We start from the raw sequence: 19,709 nt of genomic DNA on the forward strand, positions 1-19,709 counted from the left end.
ATAGAATCCTGCATTGTTTTTCCTGGTGTTAGCAACCCTGAGACAAAGCCACTGGAAATGATAGCACCATGTAGAGAAGTTCAAGGGTCTAATGCAACAAAGGACCTGTGTGTTCAGCTCTTTTTCTCCTTTACAGGAGAAAAGTCTCTTTCTTTTTTAGTTTCCTCTCTGGAGAGAGCTTTATTTAAAATTCTGTTTGTACATCTTTTTTTTTTTCTTTAGTGCCTTTGGGCCTTGAGAAGTCTGGAAGCTCAAGAATTCAAACTTCAAGGAGGTTGTTTAGAAAAAAACTTCAGTGTGCTACAGCATTTTGTAAACCCCAGATGGAGGCTGGTGCCTTTGATTATTCATACATGCCATTCAGGCTCTGCCTCTGTCAAATATTTTTTATTTCCACACTATTGCATGAAAAATTCCCCATCCAGCAGTTGCCTTGTGAAGCAGAAAATGTTAATGTTTGTGTCTATTGCAATGTACCTCTGGCAGGAAAAACAGAGGCTCTGTGCAGGGAAATCTTAGAGTTGTCAACCCCTCCTTTTCAGGTAGAATATGCACCTGTGTCATATTTTTATATAAATGCTGTAGGTTGGTCTCAGCAGAGAACAAAGAGCTTAAATTTATGGCTTGCCTGACTGTGGTTGTCCCCTGCAGCTCCTTTGACTATTCATCATGCTCCACACCATCAGCCCTTCGTGCAGCTCAGGATGTCACCTATCAGAGGATAAACCCTTTGGTCATGTCATAAATTTAACATTACACATTAAATATCTGTATTATTATAATACTGACAAAAGATGTTTTACATGTATTAAATCTTTAGAACTCCATACAAAGAGATTTTGACTGTCAGGTCCTCCTCAGGCTGTAGCTCCAGTAATTACTCAGTATTCCTCTCTTAATGGGCCAGAGTTTCAACTGGTTCAAAAGCCAAAATCAGTGCAACACCACTGCAGCAGCTCTGCCAAATGACACCACCATGGACTCCAGCACCTTCCTCCCCTTCATCCCTTGTCCAGGTCTCCAGAGACTGAGCCCAGCTCAGCTTTTCCTGGAGCCTTGGGCAGCACAGATCATCAGGCAGGGCAAGGAGGTTTGATCCTTGCTGGGCTTGCACAGACAGCATGGGGGTCTCCCCCAGGAATATTTCTTGGCTTGGGCTGCCATGTAATTCCAGCTGTCCCCATTTCTGCTCCCCAGGCAGCCCTGGGAAGGGATTTACCTGAGGTGACATTCCCCACTGGCACTGAAAATGGGACCAGACACCAATGTCCAGCCAGCTGAGATCTGCTGATGCCCTTACCTAAGCAAGCCCAAAAGAAGAACCCAGGTACCCTGCTGAAGGGTGAGGAATGTGCTGAGGCCCTGGAACAGGCTGATCTGGGAGGCAGTGAAATCCTCTCCTTGGAGATCACAGAATATCCTGCAACAGAATGGACCCAGAGTGACACTGAGCCCACTGACATGACAGAAACTCAGCTGTGAGTGACCTCCCCTAAGCTGGCCTAGATCCTGGGGGGCAGCAGAGACACCAGAGGTCCCTTCCAACCTGAATTATGCTACCAGCTCAGGCTAACAGGTGGGATAAGACAAAGCCCACAGGACAGACAAATAAGATTGGGGTTGCCAGCAAAATTCTTGCTCTTGACCCTCCAGAGGACAGGGGGAGAGGGATGTGCATCTCAGCCAGTGCCACGTTATGGCTTGATTTTCCAGAGAGGAAACACAGCTTGAGAACAAGTGTATTTATTTGATTTTCATTAGCCAGGCACAAAAATAACCTGTGTCAGCTGAACTCTCCTCGTGCTTTTCAGTTTTACAGATTTTTCTCAGAAAGCTTCCAAAATCTAGAAATATTCCCAGGCAACCTTCCAAAATTCAGAAAGCGCTGAATATTGAACACTATTTTCCTTCTTCTAGACTCCCTCATTAATTTTAATCAGCAGGGAATATATTTTCAAAGTGGCACTTAGAGGCAGACAAATCACGTTAAAAAGTAAGGGTATTTCCATCCCTAAATCACCATGACCAGCTTTAAATCATACCTGAAGGCAGCTCATTATTCTGCCCAGGCAAAGAGTGAGGAAGAGGGAAAACTCTGGGTGCCAGAACAAGCCTGAGGATTTTTTTGCTTGAGGAACCCACATTCTTTGCTCATGCCTAGGAAGGATCCCAGGAGCAGGATCCCCATCCCTGGGACCTGTGTCTCACAGGAGCTCTGTGTAATCTTCTTTTTGCTGCCCTCTCCCTGGAGCTCCCACTCCACAGAGCATCTCTGGTTTTTAACAGGGTGAAAGAACAGATGTTAACTCCCCAGGTCTACACCTACATGAACAATACATCAGCAAAACTGGCATCTCAGTCCATGTCTTCTCACTCCACAGACAAGATGTCAGGTTAATTGGTGCTCTGGACTTGTGTTCACACGCTGCATTTTTGTTTTAATTACACCTCATTAATTTTCACCTTCTAAGCTTACAAAGAGCACTGAGAAACCCAAATACTCACTCCCATTTTTCATGCACCTTCATTTCTTTCCATTCTGGGTATGGGACATGCACAACACATCGGCACCAGAACGCTTGGGACCAGAAAGTTGAGCCCTAACATAAAAACATTTGTTCTGTTGCTTCCTGAGCTCAGTGGGATGCTCAGGGTCTCACCAGGAATTGGAGCCTTGAGGAGGAGGCCAGGACCACACAGTGAGCTAGAGAATGCTCCAAGAATAAAACCCAGGAGCTTCCTGGCTCTGTGTTGCCCATCCAAGACACAGGACCAGGCTTCCTCTCTGCACTGATCTCACATAAGAGCAGTAAGGAGGACACAGGAGCCCACAGGCATGATTTGGGGATGGTGTGCATCTCTGCAGGGACTGATGTTCCAGGTAACCAACACAGAAAATATTTGAGGAGAGGGATGTGGCAAATCTGAACATACATAATTGAGACAAAATAAAACTGCACATTTTACTGGCTTGAAAGCCAAGATTAAAAATAACTAAACACAGTATTATCTGCTACAGTGATATGTGATGGAAACAATGAACTTCAGGGCATGTGACATTTGTAGATTTTCAAGAGTACTAATAACTTTGAATGAGGCTCAACACCACGTTTCCTCAACCCTCCTTACAAAAAAGGAATGCTAAAACACATGCAAAGGAACACTTAATTTTTTATAGAAGAAACAGTTAAAATGGCCCTTCATGACACAAAGCCACTCATTAAAGCTTTTTTTTAGCACAAAGGAAAAGAACAAACTACACATGTGAGATGACCCCAAAAGCTGCCTCTACTTTGTTTTGCTTAATGAGTTATCCTGAGGCAGTTTCCCCTGGCACAGACACAAAACCTCACACTGCACGAGCTCTGCTCCTGCTGCTGTGGGCTCCAGGCACATTTGAACAGAGTCCTGGAGCTCCTCCTGTGCAGAGCACCCTCTGCAAACATCTCCAGCACCTCCTGGAAAACTCTGACATTCACATGCCTGTAATGCAAACATCCCTGAACTTAAATATCAGCCAAGATATTTCTGAACTGCCTTCGGTGCTCTTTCCATGAGACTGCCCCCACCTCAAGAGGGTGAAACACAAGGAGTGGAAGGATCAAGCATGTCTGCTGGTCCCCTCCTCTCCCTGTTTGAGATGATCATGGCATTTTGAAGACAAGGAGTGATTTTTGAAACTTCCTTGGCTGAATGCTGGCCTTTATGAAGAAAGCTGCTTTGAGGGAGATGCACATAAAAAATGCCTTTAGTGAATAGCATCATTAAACTATGCAGGCATTTTCTTAGATGATTTCCTCTTATTTGGAAGCTTAGCTATTCCAAATATCTTCAATTTTATATTAGCTTAAGTTTAGGGATGTGGTCATTGCTGCATATTAACTCGCTGGTAAAAAAATCCAATTACAAACTCAGCCTAGAATCCAGAATGAAATGCAGCAGATAGTACTAAAATCTTTAGGAATTAGAATAACTGCTGATAAAAAAGCCATTATCTTTTCCTGAATGCTTGGTTGCACAAATCCAACTCAAGGTGAGAACAAACAAGTTTTGGAGAACTTTGGCAGAAACTTGTTGACAAGGGCCTTTACAAACAGCTTTTCAGAAGCACTGCTCAGGTCTGAAATCTTGCAGCAAGAGGATGGAAAAGCCATTCAAGCTACTGAGCCTTAATTCCCTCTCATGCTCCTCTATGCACAACCCCATGCACCAGGATGACTTAAAAGCTGGGAATGGAAAAAATACATGGACTGAGAAAAATCACAACTTAACGTAGCCTGGCAGGGTTGAAATGCCCTTGGAATGGCAGGTGGAAAGCCAGGATCCCTCACACATTCCTGCTTGGATGGGATCAATGAAAGAGTGATGCTTTCCCTGCAGAAAATAGGGGATGCAGGATCTCTGGTACCAAGGTGGTTTGCTGCTGGAATTTCTTCCATTTCACCGGATAAGTCAGCTGGGGTCAAAGGCTGCCTTCTGTGGGCATGCCAGGTCACTGCTGGGCAGCTGCTCCTGTCCCTGGAGCCTCCCCACACTGAGGAAGGCACCACTGGAGGTGGATACTGGGCTGGGAAGCTGCAGGCTCCTCAGCCAAGGTGAGAACAGGAATATTGTATTACAGGGCAACCCCAATGTCTGGGAAGAATGGTGAGGAGGACTCCAAAATACCAGAAGGCAAATTAATTACTTTATTATACTATATTATTCTATATTATATTACACTACATTACACTACATCTAAACTGAAACTGCACAAGCACTCAGCCAAAATTCGTGGCTGTCTGCTGACAGTCCCAACACACACCTGTGGATGCACTTGGTCACCTCGGGTGAACAATGTCCAGAACACATTCCACATGAGCACAGCAAGAGGAGCAGCAAATGAGATAAGAATTGGTTTTTCTTTCTCTGAGATCCCCAGAAATATCCTTGGGAAGCTGTGCCTTGCTTTTCTCTGTGAAGGAAAGTGTGGCCACATGTCACTGAATTATTTTCTGAAAAACCCTTTTGCCAGGATTTTTTCTCCTGAGAAGCTGAGAGGCCTCAGAAACGAAATGTAAATAATAATTCTCTGCTGCTGTGGAATGCAACAGGTGCATCTTTGGTTGGTCTCATGAGGTTGTTTTTACTTGATGGCCAATCCCAGTCCAGCTGTGTCGGACTCTCTGGTCAGTCACAAGATTTTATTATCATTCCTTTCCAGCCTTCTGATGTCTCCTTTCTCTTTCTTTAGTATAGTTCTAGTATACCATTTTCTTTTAATGTAATATATATCATAAAATAATAAATCAGCCTTCTGAAACATCAAGTCCAGATTCTCATCCCTCCCTCGTCCTGGGGACCCACAAACACCACCCCAGCCACACAAGAACATCTGGGCCTGCTTGCTGCTGTTGGGATTGCACAGCCTGGAGCAGCTGAGCCAGAAAAGGGCAGCTGGGAGTCTCCACTTATGGGAGCAAACCTCTCTTTGGTAAGAGAACCCACAACATTTACCAGCTTCACTCAAGATATCCTCACCTTGGAGGATGGGAAGCTCAGCACAAAGGGGCACTGTCCCCTGGGGTCACAGGAAGGACATGTGTTTCCTCCTGATGGAAGAGTGGCAGTAGCAGCTCAGATTTGTCTGGAGCCTTTTCCCAATTATCGAAATCAGGTTGTGTGAAAAGTCCATCTGGACACTCAGCCAAAACCATTGTGCACCTAAAAGTCATTTTAAAAAAGAAGAGATCGTAGCTCAGGAGTGAGGGAGCTCTTGAACCCAGAAATCCAAGATGAACTGAAAGAACAGGTTTTTAGCCCAAAGCTCCATCTATAAAGAAGTAAATTTATATTGCTCTTGAGGCCACAAAAGCCCCCAAAATTAACAGTAGCGGATATGTAGTTCCAGCTGCAGCCAAGAGTGCAAAAACAGTTCACTGCTAAAAAGAGCAGAAATTGCCATAAGTATTCTGAAGAGCTTTCCAATTTCCTGGATTTGAAGTGATTTCACTCCAGTCAGTGAGGGTGAGATATAAATGCCAAGGGGCTGGAGAATTTAAAAATGCACACTAAGGTACTTTTAGGGAACAAACTCTCAGCAGGTCTCTTTGGCCACGTACCTTGCTGGTCAAAGAAAAAATTGTTGGAAGAAAACAGCTCCTCAGTCTTGCCAGCCCACTCACTAGAGGAGGCTGCACTGTTTAATTCATTTTGGGAAACCCTCAGATTTCCCCTGGCCTCCAGCCTAGGAATGGAAAATGGAAAATGTCACAGGTGGAGCAACAGCTCGAGCTGTCCTGAGGTGAGAAGAGGCAGAGGATATAGGATCATTCAGGCTGGAAAGGACCTCTAACATCACTGAATCTAAATGTTAACAAGTCCACCAGTAAACCATGTCCCCAGTGTCACAGCTACACATCCTTTCAATGCCTCAAGGGATGGCCACTCCCTGGGCAGCTTGTTCCAATGCTGGGAAACCCTTCCAGTGAAGAAATTTTTCTGAATATCTGATCTAAGCCTCCCCTGGTACAACCTGAGGCCATTTCCTCCTGTTCTACCCCTGGAAGAGGAGTCCAAGGGGGCCATAACCTCCTTCCAGAGAGTTGGAGTGATGGAATCCCTCCCTGAGCCTCCTTTTCTTCATCCTCCACTCCCTCAGCTGCTCCTCTTCAGACTTGTGCTCCAGCCCCTTCCCCAGCTCCACTGCCCTTCTCTGGACGCTCTGCACCTGAATGTCCTTCCTGAGCTGAGGGGCCAGAACTGGAGGGTGGTTCTTGATATCCCTCCAGGGAGGTAAGAAATCCTTGTGGTGAGCCTTGGGACAGCACTTGGCCCAAGGAAAGGGCAGCAGAGATGCAGCTCAGGATGAGGAGCCTTGTGCCACACTCTCAGTGCCAGAGAGGAACTCACCATTTTCACCTGCACCTTCCAGTCTGCTGCTGCCAGCCCAGACAGGCTGGGAGAAAATCAGCTTTACATGGAGCTCGTGGTTGAGGGTGGAAAAGCCACCATGAATGTCTGCTAGGAGGGCCTCAAGGACCTCGAGGGTGGCAGGGCTGGTTTCCCTGCCCTCTGCAGGATCAGCAAGCTGTGCCCACAGCACCCTTGCAGTGACAGAGAGGCTTTACACAGTGGCTACTCCCTGGGCTGCATGTGGGGCTTAGGACACAGGGCAGAGACACCCTGAGACTCTGCTTCAGAAAAATATTCTTTCCCCTGCACCTTTGTGCCAGGCACACCTTCCACCTTTCAGACCAGACCAGGATACAACCCTGGACACATTTTGCTCTGTATTTCAAGCAATTCTCCCCATTCCCATTCATAATTTAATCTGCATGGGGTTCATGAGCCCAAAGAGTGGTGTTTTATCTCAGAGGGTGTCTGGGACAGTCAGTGTGGCCCAGATCCTGTGTGTGGACCCAGCTGGAGGCTGCAGAGTGTGCACAGAGGGGAAAGGAGGCACAGGGGGGTGCAGAGGGCCAGCAGCCCCCCAAAGGGAGCAATCTCCCCCCTGCAGGCAGATGGCAAAGACTTGAGGAAGAAGAGAGTGTGTTCACACCTAGGGAGATGATTGGGATGCAGGCAGGGAAATGTGGCAGGGTCTGGCTGATTTGGCTGGGCTGCTGCTCGTTGTTATAGCAACAGGAGGAGTCTGCTGCCAGCGAGGACGGAGCTGAGCATGGGGGACATTTTTAGAAAGCAAAGGAGAGAGTTTGAATGGGTAGAGAGAGAGAAGGTGTAGGTGTGGAAAGCAGGGGGGGCAAACGCAGGTGGATGAGCGGGATATGTGGGAATGGGGGATTCTCCCCATCTGCGTTCTGATGGCCCCGTCGCTCCTTCCCTGGGGCAGGGGGAGGCTCTGGCTGGGGTGTCCTTGTCCCGCCAGGCCACAGAGGGCACATCAGCAGCATGAACACCCCTGCTGGTGCTGAGGGCAGTGCAAGGGGCAGAGGGGGATGGCACAGGGACGGGATTGCTGACGGGATTGCAGCAGGAGGGGAATCCTCTGCAGCGACCCCAGAGTGCAGCAGCGGTGGCTGTCACCACATAAAGGATCAGCTACTGGAGAAGGCTGTTCCAAACACAACCCTGGCACATTTGGGGTTATCACATGCCCAGCCTGTCCGGAGAACACCTGGGATCTCTGCCTGCGGATGGCCCCAGGGAGTCCCCAGCAGCCACCGCAGATCTCTCCCCGGTGATCCATCGTGCTTTAACAGGACACCAAACACCCCTTTGTGAATCCAGCCCCCGAGTGCCCGAGCTCTTGAAGCACACTCAATCAAGGCTTTTAAACACGGGGAATCAGCGATGTCTTAGCGGAAGTGTTGATGACATTTGCATGGAAAAACCACGAAATAATAACGCATTTCCCCCAGAAAGCGGCAGCCATTCAGTCTCGACAGCTCAGCGCTGCGGCGTTTTGAGAGGAGAGCTTTGGAGGGAAGGCAAGGCAAGCCCTGGATCCCTGCTTTGCCCAGGAGAGGGCAGCAGGCGGTGGGAGCTGAGCGGGGCTGCCGGAGCATCCCTGCGGCATCCCGGCGGTCCGCGCTGCCCCAGGACCCGGCAAGGAGCGCCCGCAGGGTCTCAGATCCTTCCAAGAAGCTTTTCATGGCTTTAAGGAGGGCAATTGGGTTTGCTCTCGCATTGCTTCTCTGTATTTTGGGCTTCTTGCTAATCACAGAATGGCTTGGGTTGGAAGGGAATTTATTGATCACCTATTTCCAATCCGGTGCTATGGGCAGGGATGCACCCCCTAGACCAGGCTGCTCAGATCCAACCTGGCCTCAAACACTTTCAGGGATGGGGCATCCACAACTTCTCTGTTCTAGTGATTCACCATCCTGTGAGTAAAGAACTCCTTCCTAACATCTAACCTAAATCTGTCCCCTTCTGGTTTAAAACCATCCCCCCTTGTCCTGTGACTTTATGCCCACATTAAAAGTTGCTCTCCCTCAATTTTGTAAGACCCCTTCAGGAACTGGAAGGCCATAATAAGTTTTCCTCAGAGCCTTCTCTTCTCCAGGCTGAACAAACCCAGCTCTCTCAGCTTGTCTTCCTAGGAGAGAATGCTCCTGCCCTCGGAGCATCTTTGTAGCCTTCTCTGCACCCATTACAACAGCTCCATGTCCTCCTTCTGCTGGGGACCCCAGGGCTGGATGCAGCATTCCTGCTGGGGTCTCACAAGGTCAGGGGCAGTAGAGAAGGAATCAAGGAACAAACTTTTGCCACTCTCCTTTTCACCCCCACAGAGTTTTTCTCATCATGTTCCTCTTTAAGTAGGGCTTTGAGATGTCTATACTGGTTTCTCATTTATGCTCTGTCAGACAGCCACTCAAGAGTTTTTATTCCCACCTGTTCCTGGTCCCTGCATACCCAGTATTTCCCATCTCTACTCCCCACAAACCAAGGGCTCAGGCTGGGTTTCCCTCCACACTGCAGCAGTCAGCCTCAAACACCCATTTCAGGATTCATCCCAAGGATTCTTCATCAATCAAATGCCTTTCATTACAAACCAGCCCTGGGAAATAATCCAAAGGCAAGGAGGCCTGAACAGGCAGGAAGAGCTTGGGGTGAAAGGAAACAATAGGAAAGGAATCAAAAACACAATGAGGCTTCAGGGGAAATAAAAAGGCACAGGGTACATTAGATGTGAACACAGACGCAGGCTGCGTGCATCATCCTCAGAGCTGCTGTTTGCCTACAAGGTGGAAATCTTCATCAGACAGGCTCTTGCCTTCCCACTGTCTGTTCTTCCTTCTTCCTCCCCAGACAGCAGCCCTGCTTTCCAGCATCACACTGAGTGGCTCTAACTGCAGAGGGGCCTGTAGCTAGTTTGCAGCTCACCTCTTGCCTGGCTATCTCAACAATTTCTGAATACACAGGGAATAGAGTTCTTGGCATAAAGCAGAAGCAACTCCCTTACAACAAAAAATTATAAAAAATGCAAGATCTCTGTTTGAAGAGAATTTACTCCTTGGTATTTAAGAAGTTAATTCTATCTGTACTAGAAATGAGAGTAAAATTTCCCCAGCAAACCAGAGGTGGTGATGTTTGGGGCCCACTGGGCTTAGCAAATTCCCCAAATCCACTTTGTTGCTGAGCTCAGCTCATGAAGGTGGTTCCCTGAAATTGTATGGAGCAGAATTCACTGAAAGGATTAGCACCAAAACAAAGCTGGGCAGTGACAGGAGATCAAACTGCACATCAGAGAAATCACCCCTTATGACCCAAAACCACAATGATGAAGGACAGGTTCAACAATGTAAATTTAAGGGGTCTCTTTCTGCTGCTACTGATGAAAGCAAAATCCTGATCAGCTTTTCATTAGAGAATCTTTTAGGCTTCATTTACCAAAGGAAGAGTTAAAGAACAGATAACCAGATGGACACAAACCCTCCTTCAGGGAGGCCATTTCAGATGGACTGGGTTGCCATGTCCTGACTCCACAGGCAGCTCCCTTTGCCTTTCAGTACCAAGCAACACTTACCTTAAATGAACCCCACTCGGGGGCTTGGGCTTTCTGGGCACTCTTAATTTTTGAGCACAATAAAGCAGACCTGGCATTTCCATTGCATTATTAAAGATTTGTTTCCGAATAGCTGAAGAGGGGGAAGGAAACATGTTCCTCCTTCCCATCTAATCAGGCTGAAGTTTCCATGTGCCACCTTCAATCTGTGTTAAACTGCTCGTGTCGTCCACCTGAGAGATTAGACTTGGGTGCATAATGGAAGTTAATTCCCAAAATGATTACTTAGATAATTAACAGTGGCTGTAGCAGTGGGTGATTCTGGCTGTTGGAGGTGCTTCACATCCTCCTCCTTCCCTCACACCACCGTGGAGATGCCACCTCCCCTCCTGCTGCTCAGTGTTTGGCCTGGGGCGGGTCCCTTCCTTGCAGCCCCCCACGTGTCCCCTCCAAGCACCTGGGCTGCTGAGCACAGTGCAGGGACAGGCTCTTTATCACCTCAGGAACCACACAGACAGGAAGGGCCAAAGCTACTGAAGGCATCCAGTGCCTCATCTATCCTGGGGCACAAAACTCCATGAAAAAGAGTGGGATGGTTTGGAGGTGGCATTTGAACTTCTGGCTTCAGAATCCTTGCAAGGCAATGTTCGCTGTGAGTCAGGCATTGTGGGCTCCTCCACAGTCAGAGGAAGGCAATACACTCCACAGGGCTGATTGCTCTGCTCTGCTAGCAAGGAAGAGTGAATGATTAGCTCAAATGCATGTACTTGAGGTTCAGCAAAATCAGCCCAGAGAACAGAAGCAGTCCCTGCTAAGCTCAGAGAGGCGCTGCAGGCCATGGGAGGGACCCAGTGCAGCCCTCCCCTAGGTCTGAAGCAATGCATAAGCTGTGGAGCACAAGCACTGGAGTGACAGGCAGGACATCTGTGCTCTGTTACCACCACCAAACACTTCTCTGGCCACATTTCCACCACTTCCATTGAGGAGAGTCGTCCTTAATATTGACAACAGCACAACAAACCTTTACTCTGACAGATGAAAGATTTCAAACAGTTTAAACTGGCAGGGGGAGGGGAAAAGTATCTTGTATTTCCACTCCTCCAGATCTCATCAAGTGTTTGTGCTCTTTCTATTGCAAAGCCTTGAGAACCCAACTTGCCCTCCCATTCTTCCCCCTATAAACATCAGTTCCTATGGAAACTGCACAGCAGCAGCTCTTTGGTCTCCAGTTATTTTCTTAAGTGCCACTGGTCACTGCAAGGGCCACCAGGCACTTCAGGTTACAGACACTATCCACAGACCCTGTAAGAGCAGCTAAGGGACCTCAAGGTACTTCCTTCCACACAGCTATGGCATGACACAACCCCTCTGCCTATGGCCACAGGAGCACAGGCAAAGCCCCCAGTGGAGCAGTGCTTGCAAAGCCACATGACAGAACCTATTAGCTCAATGCAATCCAAAAAAGCAGACAAAAGGAGGATCATCTTTTCTTCTGGACATGCTACAAAAGCAGATCACGTGCCCTCACCATTTTCCTTCTGGAGTTGGAGTGAAATATCGAAGGATAATTCAAAACACATTTGGCTACACTTGAGGTAGGAGAGCACAGGGCAATATCTCCAGCAGGCCATAGAAACTCACCCCTTATTAACTCTGTTCTTTTTTACCTCCCCCACATCTGAGAGCTCCGGGAGCGGCTCCAGCACCATTGCATCAGCAGTACTGCCAGGACCCATTCCACATGCTGAGCAGTTTCTGAAGGAAAAAAGCATTTCCTGACATCTGTTCTGAATTCACTGCTCTCCTCCTCCCCCACCTCATTTCACCCCATGCTCCTCTCCAGCTCCCCCTCCACTGTCACCGGCCCAGCTGACCAGGGCTCAGCAGCGCGAGCTGCGGATCTCTGCGCAGAGCTGATGGCACACACCTCTTCCAGCCCTGCCCATCCCCTGCTGCCTTCCCTGTCTGCTGTTGGCACAGGATTCTGCTCTTTGCACTGAGCTGTCTGACCCTAACCCAGCAAATCCTTTTGCCTGCACCTTCTTTCTCATGCCCAAGTCTTTCCTACTAGAACCACACGTTGGAGCATTGACTAAATTAAAAGGAGCATTGTAGGACTTGAACCCAGGACCAGGCTTGTTACTCTCTTCTCACTCCCATTTGAAATGGAGCTGTTGCAATGCTGATAATTCCAAGGATTGACTGGGAATGATTTCCACAATTACTTGACTCCCATCAGAAGTTTTCCTTCATGCTCTGCCTCACCTTGCATTACCTGAACAGCTGCACAGTCCTGTTAAAAACTTCAAGCATCAAGTTTATTTGAAGGATAATACTGTTTAGAAACACAGCAAACTCCTTCTGTCAACTTTTGCACATACAAACAGGGATGCAGGGTTTTAAGGAACCAAGAGTCAACAATGATCTTGATACTTCCCCCCACACTGCAGAATTTTAAACAATCTGGATATCTCAGTGCAGCCCCCAAGGTTTTGTGTTTGGCAGGATATGACAGACACCACCACATACACCAAGCATGTAGTAGATTTTATTAAGCATAACTTTGGTTCTAAGTATTCCACCCTCATTCTTGTAATACCTTTAGTTAAAAACAATTATATAAGAGCAAATACAAAAAATATTAAATTATGAAAACAAATCCATTAAGGCTCCCTTTTTATATTTATATATATTTATATATGTACACTCAAACAAGTGCAGATATTAACAGAATGTTAAAGCCACAAAAAAGCTAAAAAATTTACTACTATACTATCAAAAGCAAGAGTTTTTAAAAAAGTACAAAGTGGTAAGTGAGCAATTTTCAGATCACTGAAGGATTCGCTGGATTGCTTCAAAACTCACAGAGCTGGAGGGCAGAGCAGGAATTGCTTACACTCACTGCAAGCAGTTTCTTACTTGAGTAGCTGCACAGGACACTTGTGGTGTGACTAACTGGCTACCCACTGAAGGGTTGCCCAATCCTGATTTCAAATATAAGCTTTTTCCTGTCAAAATTGATATGAAGGTGGCTGGGGTTCCTAGGCTAAAGGATTAGCAGGACTCAAGATGTTCTAACACACATATCGATGTTCTGTTCACACAGAGAGTTAATTCCAATGAAAAACAAAAAAAAAACCAAAAAAAACCCCACTTCATGCTGTATGTACAAGGGAGTTTTCTGACCTCCTGTGTTTCAGAAAGAGAAACTCTACCCTGAATCACAGGCTAACCTGGGGAGAAAGCAGGCTGCCTTTAGCCTTGAGGGCCAGATCCAACACAGCCACTGAAGCCAAACAGGGGAGGTCTTTGTCCCCCACCAGTCCCACTGCCACCAATTTCATTTCACTGTGAATGTGTGGTAGGATTGCCGTGATCACCAAGGGGAAATGGTTAACACCAAATGGACTGCTCAAGCCAGAGGAAGGTTTCCTCACTCACTTCTAGACTTTTCCATACTGAGCAGAAGGTGAATGTGGAGCTGAAACCAAGAGGCAGGATATTTGGTAGGCTGGGAACAGCTAAGATGAAGCATGAGTGGGGTGGAGAAGTCTCAGACATGGTGTGCTGTCTCAACAACATGACAACAATCAGTGCAAGCGCTGGAATCATGTATTGCCAGAAAGGATCCTCTCTTGCCAGGAGAAGGGAAGAAGAGAGGGAAGTACCTGCAGCATTCAGGGTGCTCCTTTGTTGAGATAATACATGGAAGAGTCTTACATTTGGCCTTTGTCTTTTGTATGTCCATAATCTGAACAGTCTTAGACCATCTTCACATTTAATCTTCTAGACGTGAGTCACACTGCAAGTCTAAATCAATGGCAATATGCTTATCACAATTCAATTTACCCTCAATCTGATTATGTCCTCACAAAAAAATGCCTGTATCTTAACAAATTAAAGTCTGTATCTAGGAAACATTTCTAATTGTGAGTGTATTGCCCCCAGTGCTAATCTGAAATTGTATTTAAAATGTCCAATACTTATAGGAAAGGCAAAAGGAACTATAAAAACCAAGCAAACAACCCTCCACCACATCTTTACAATACAAACATGCCACTGCTGATATTGATAAAAAGTGTTCTCAGTTATGTCCAATGTAATTACAAAGTAGAAATTATTGTGTTTAGCATCCTAAGGCAAAAGCTAGGGATTAGATCCTCAGCAGGTATGTATGAACACAGTGTCAGTGAGAGCTAGGACTGTTCTGACCAAGGAACATCAGGGTTTCTCCCCACATTGTGAAGATACAGCTGCACCCAATCACAGCAGGTAAGAACCCAATTCTATAATCCTACATGAGCAATCTGTTCTCCACTCCTCATCCCAGGCTTTCCTGGATAACTAGTAGTCATAAGCATGAAGGATCAGATTCTGTCATCCCTGTGCAAGCTGAGCAATATTTTATGTAATGGCAAGTCACAGGGGCAACTTGTGGAAAGGCAGACGATGACAGAATTGGACCCAAAGTCTCAGTGGTAACAAACTTCTTTCTTGAGGCTGAATGAAGGATGGGATAAAATGAATTTCATTTTATGCCTCACTTTAGGGGAAAAAATCCATTTCAGTAGATTCCAGTAATTGGTTTGATCTGGTTTAAACACTTCTCTACTGCAGAAACTGCAACATGTGTCTGCAAGCAGAGAGCAGGAACTGATGGTAGATCAGCTCCAGCAAATGAGTTCAAACACTACCAAGTGATGTGTTAACACTATACTCTGTTCAGCATGTCCTTGGAGGAGAAAGGCCACAACACCAAAGCAAGTGGGATTTCAAAACATGAAAAGTAGAAGACAGATAATTTTGCTTTGAGAGGTAAATTCACAGGTAGGACTTCACAGTACACAGCAGTGTAAGTTTACAGAGACAAATCAGCCTCTGGAGTCTCCTGTGAAAGGATCATCAGATTTTCATTCTTTCATAGCCCAAATTCTACATGCCAAACAGCAAGAAATAGGCTTTAAGGCTGCTTAACTTTTCACTGCTGGTGAATTTTAAGCATTCTCATCGTGCCTACACCTACCTGTCCTAGAGGGGATGGGCAGCAGTAATCAGCACACCTCATTTTCTCCTAGATTTAATAAAAATTTCAACTAAACACACATTATTGTGGGATATACACAAGCTGTAGGTCTAGATGGAGGACATCTACCTGCTCAGCAAAGCTTGATATAACAGCAGGATTTTTGTTCTGATTTAAAGCAAAATATGATCTGTGTATTTCCACTAAAGGAGGATCACAAGAGTTAAAGCAGTGCAACACTGAAGGAGTTTCTCTAGCATCCCTGGTTCAAATCTCTGAGAAAGCATGTCAGCCTGGTCCCTGACACTGAACTGACAAAGACACTCTTTATTCATTGATCTCAGGACTGTATTTGGCAAGTCGATCAGTTTACGATATTGTCTTTTTAATCCACACGTCCCAGGAATTAAAAATCTCATCTTCAGTAAGTGTCAGCTGATGCTGTTATTTTCCCTCTTGAGGGGCAAATGTGAGACAACTTGCAAAAGCCTCTCTCTGCAGGAAAGCTGGAAGTCTAAGCAGGCTCTAGCTCTAGGAGTCTGGTGCTTCTGTTGCCTCCTGGACCGTCCTCCTCAAGTTGCCCTTGACTTTGACAAATTCAGGCGCATTTTCCTGCTCTTCCTGTATCTTCTGCTTCTCCAGTTCCAGCTTAAAAGGGAATCACATGTTAAAAAAAAAAGTTTAGAAAAGACATCATTGAAATGCAAGACAAAAAAACGAAAGCTTTCAATAACTGGCCATGCCAAACTCTTTAAATTGCTTCCTTTCTTTGTCTCATGGAAAAGATAAAATTGCTTTTCTTTGGGAGTATCTGTTCTCATAAACAATAAATCTTTTCAAATCCTTGGCTCTAGCTTGTTCCAGATGTCACCTTTGCCAGACAGACAAAAACTCTGCAAGCCCAGTACAAGAACAAGATGAAGCCTTTTTTAAGAAATTCTTGGACATCTTCATTAAAGAAACAACAGTAATTCCCTTCTCTGGCTTTTGCAACAGAACAAGGAAGAATGTGCCTCATGGGAGAACCTGTGAACAGCTACTACTGAGCACACCTGCAGAACTGACTTCTCAATGTTTTGGTATGAAGTTCTGTACCTAACTTGAGCCTCTTTAAGAGTATCTGGTTTGTCTATCACAAAAAGCAATAAAAACCTAAAAATCTTTGTTGGCCTTTAGCCATTTTTGAGAGCCATTCACTGCCTTTATTAACCAAGTGGGAGCTCCTGCCCATGCAGACACTTGAAATTTCCATGTGAGGAATGGAAATGCTCTGTGTGGCAAGGCTCTGCAGTACCCACCCAGCACAGGCTCACACATGGCACAGAATATGGATTGCTTAGCCATCCTTAGGGAAGGCAGATCAGCTGGCAGAAAGGGAGGAAAAAACCCTTTAGAAAATGAATGAAAGTGCCTGAAATGATTTGTTGTTGTTTTTTTCTTTTTCATCAGACCAAGGTCTCCCTTATTAATGAGGACCACGTACAGCACACCTTAATAATCTCTCCTTTGTCTCTGGCTCACTGACAAGGGACATGCCTTGTTTCTATAAATCAGAACAATGTCCCTCCACAAGTCATGTTGTCAATTAATGCCATTCCTATGATGTCTATAAAGTCACAGCACTGTTTCCATGGGCAGCCTTTTCCTCTTCTAACAGAATTTTCTGATCTACATAATCTATGTTGGATGGCTCAGTTTCAAATCAAATCTTCCCACAAGCAGGGCCCTTAAGAGAAATAAGAAAAATGACAGGATGATACACTTAAAAATACAATAGCTTTCTCCAAAAATATTTCTAAACCTAATTAAAACAAAAAAAACCCCAACCTATAATAAAACCCTGAAACCTATAATGATTGGATTACATGCAATTTTTAACAGCAATTATTTGGTTTAATTGATTTCTTTTGAGAAACACAGGAGGTACTGTTTTAAAGTATTTATTTATAGCATTAATTTATCTTAAAATTGCTTGATGCTCAGTGACTTCTCTGATGAGCTGTTTCACTGTAGAGATATTTCCTCTCAGGCACACAAAGTGCTTCCCCAGGCACAGAGACATTTTGCTGGTCCTGTGCCTGGCAAAAAGCTTCACTATGAGGAACTCCAGAACTCCACATCATCTCCATGCAAAGGGTCTGAGGACTTTTTCTTTCACTTGAAAACACCAAAGGGCACACGCACTTTAAGACAACAAAAAATCTTTTAAAACATAACCGAGGAGAATCAATTGGTTTTAATTCACTACATGTAATTTTGATGTACTACAGCCTAACAGCCACTCTTAGTGGATCATAGTTAGACTACAAAAATTGACTAAACCACCACAGTTTCAATGGTTAAACAGCACCAGTGCTCCACACACATTCCTGTTGGCTGGTGCAGGATTCATTTGACCAAAGGCAGACCCCATAAGCAGTTCCTATACAGTAAGTGACAATAGGTAATTAAATGATTTGACTTATCCTAAGAAATACCTGAATTTAACCAGGGGAAATATGCCAAAAAATTGGCTGCAGCTTCTTTTCTGTCTACAAAGGGAGCCTCAGGTGAGTAGCTCAGATGCAGTTGTGTAAATGTTATTCCTCATCTTACCTGCTCGAGTTTCTGCTGCCGTTTCAGTAGTTCAATTTCCAGGTCTGACTTCTTCTTCTGTGCTTCCTCTTCTTTTTGTTGTTTAATAACTTGATCTCGTTTCCTTTTCTCCATCACCTTCTGTAGCTCTGGTTTGTTCTGAGGTGCAAGACCCCTTCAAGTTACATGGGGGCAGGGAGAAAAAAAGAGATCAGTTTCAATTAGCAGGAATTCACATACAATTGCAGACAGCTTTACTAAAATCAAGTAGTTGCCTATTTAGATAAATTGGGATATAAATAAATAAATAAAAGGAAAAAACATGCATGCAGATATTTGCCTGATTTCTAACCAGTACCCTAAGCTAAAATTTAAGCTTGTAAGATATTTCTCTTTAATATGCATGCCAGTATTTCTCCTGTATACTTAATTAACTTTCATCTTTAGCCTTTACTGTATTCTCTTGAATCCAGAAGAATGGACTGAAAAAACCATCACAAATGAAGACACTATCAGAGCTAGAAACAAATTTTGGACAAGAAGAATTTGCTTGGTGCCTGATAACTCTGAAGGTCTGAGTTCAGACAGTCCTGTGCAGACTATTCTGCCCATAGAAGTCTGCAAAGGCAAAAGTAAAAAGTGGTCTGTCCCACCGCTCCTGGAAATCATGGATTCTCTCCTTTCCTTGAAAATGTGACAGCTTTACCCACGCCTGGCTGTGAAGCTATTTCCAGTGAGAGCTCCCAGGCTACACCAAACATCACAAAGAGCCTAAGACAACAAAAATCAAGAACAAAAAAGTTGCCATCACCTTGGAGACCAGACAAAGCCTGGAGGATTCCCCCTCTGAGGAGCCTTTAGGTGCTACATGAACAGAATGTTTTGAGCCTGTTCAGCACAAATTGCTTTCCAAGCCAGCTACTCTGGAATGAGAAAGCTCACTCCTTGGGAAGATGTATGACATTATTTATACAGGCACACACATGGATACTCACTCCTACTTATTTTTGTGACTTCAGCTGTTTCTTTTATCTCTGTAACGCTATGATGGTTTCAGAATTTGTTATAAGATTCAAAGCTCTCCCTGTTATTCAGGTATTAGCATCACTTACAGCAGAGCAGAGAGATCTGAAATTTGTCTTTGTTATTGTTGTCTTTCCTGGGAAGACGATTATGTGAAAGCATCCAGCGTTAAGCTTAACATCAACCATTTTTTATTTCAACTTTAGGAAATTCAATAACCTGAATAAGCCTTCAGAAAGCATATTTTTACCCTTCCTACTTGCTACACATCTGTGGTTGCCTAATTATTCATTAATATGCATATCTGACAGCATGTCCAATAAAACATTAAAATGCCATTTTATGGTGGCATCTAGGAACGACTCCATATATTATGCAACACTCTATCCCTGTAGATACCCTGACAGCAAAATCAAATATTTAGCAACACCAAATGCTGTTCCCTATTTCTCATAATAGATCTCATGGCCTGAGTGCAACAGAAGCTACAAGACTGTGTTCATATTTTATGTTTCATGCTATTTTAATTACATTTTAGCACATAAAGCGAAATCAGGAAGGAAAAACTGAAGTAATTTTTTACTACTACTACTATTACTACTACTACTACTACTACTACTACTACTACTACTACTGGAT

General features: G+C 45.0%; 1 protein-coding gene across 1 annotated transcript in view; it reads right to left on the reverse strand.

The window, feature by feature from the left end:
* Nucleotides 1-13,124: 13,124 nt before the first annotated feature.
* The window catches only part of FAM107B (family with sequence similarity 107 member B), a 58,656-nt gene continuing 52,071 nt past the window's right edge, over nt 13,125-19,709 (reverse strand). Inside the window, exons 4-5 of the mRNA XM_084206331.1 lie at nt 18,069-18,222; nt 13,125-16,121 (exon numbers count right to left, since the gene is read on the reverse strand). Coding sequence (XP_084062457.1) covers nt 16,005-16,121; nt 18,069-18,222 — 271 coding nt within the window. The 3' untranslated portion in view covers nt 13,125-16,004. The remainder of the gene's footprint in view (nt 16,122-18,068; nt 18,223-19,709) is intronic.

The sequence above is a fragment of the Fringilla coelebs genome (genome assembly GCF_963513975.1).
Source record: "Fringilla coelebs genome assembly, chromosome: 5".
NCBI classification, from domain to species: domain Eukaryota; kingdom Metazoa; phylum Chordata; class Aves; order Passeriformes; family Fringillidae; genus Fringilla; species Fringilla coelebs.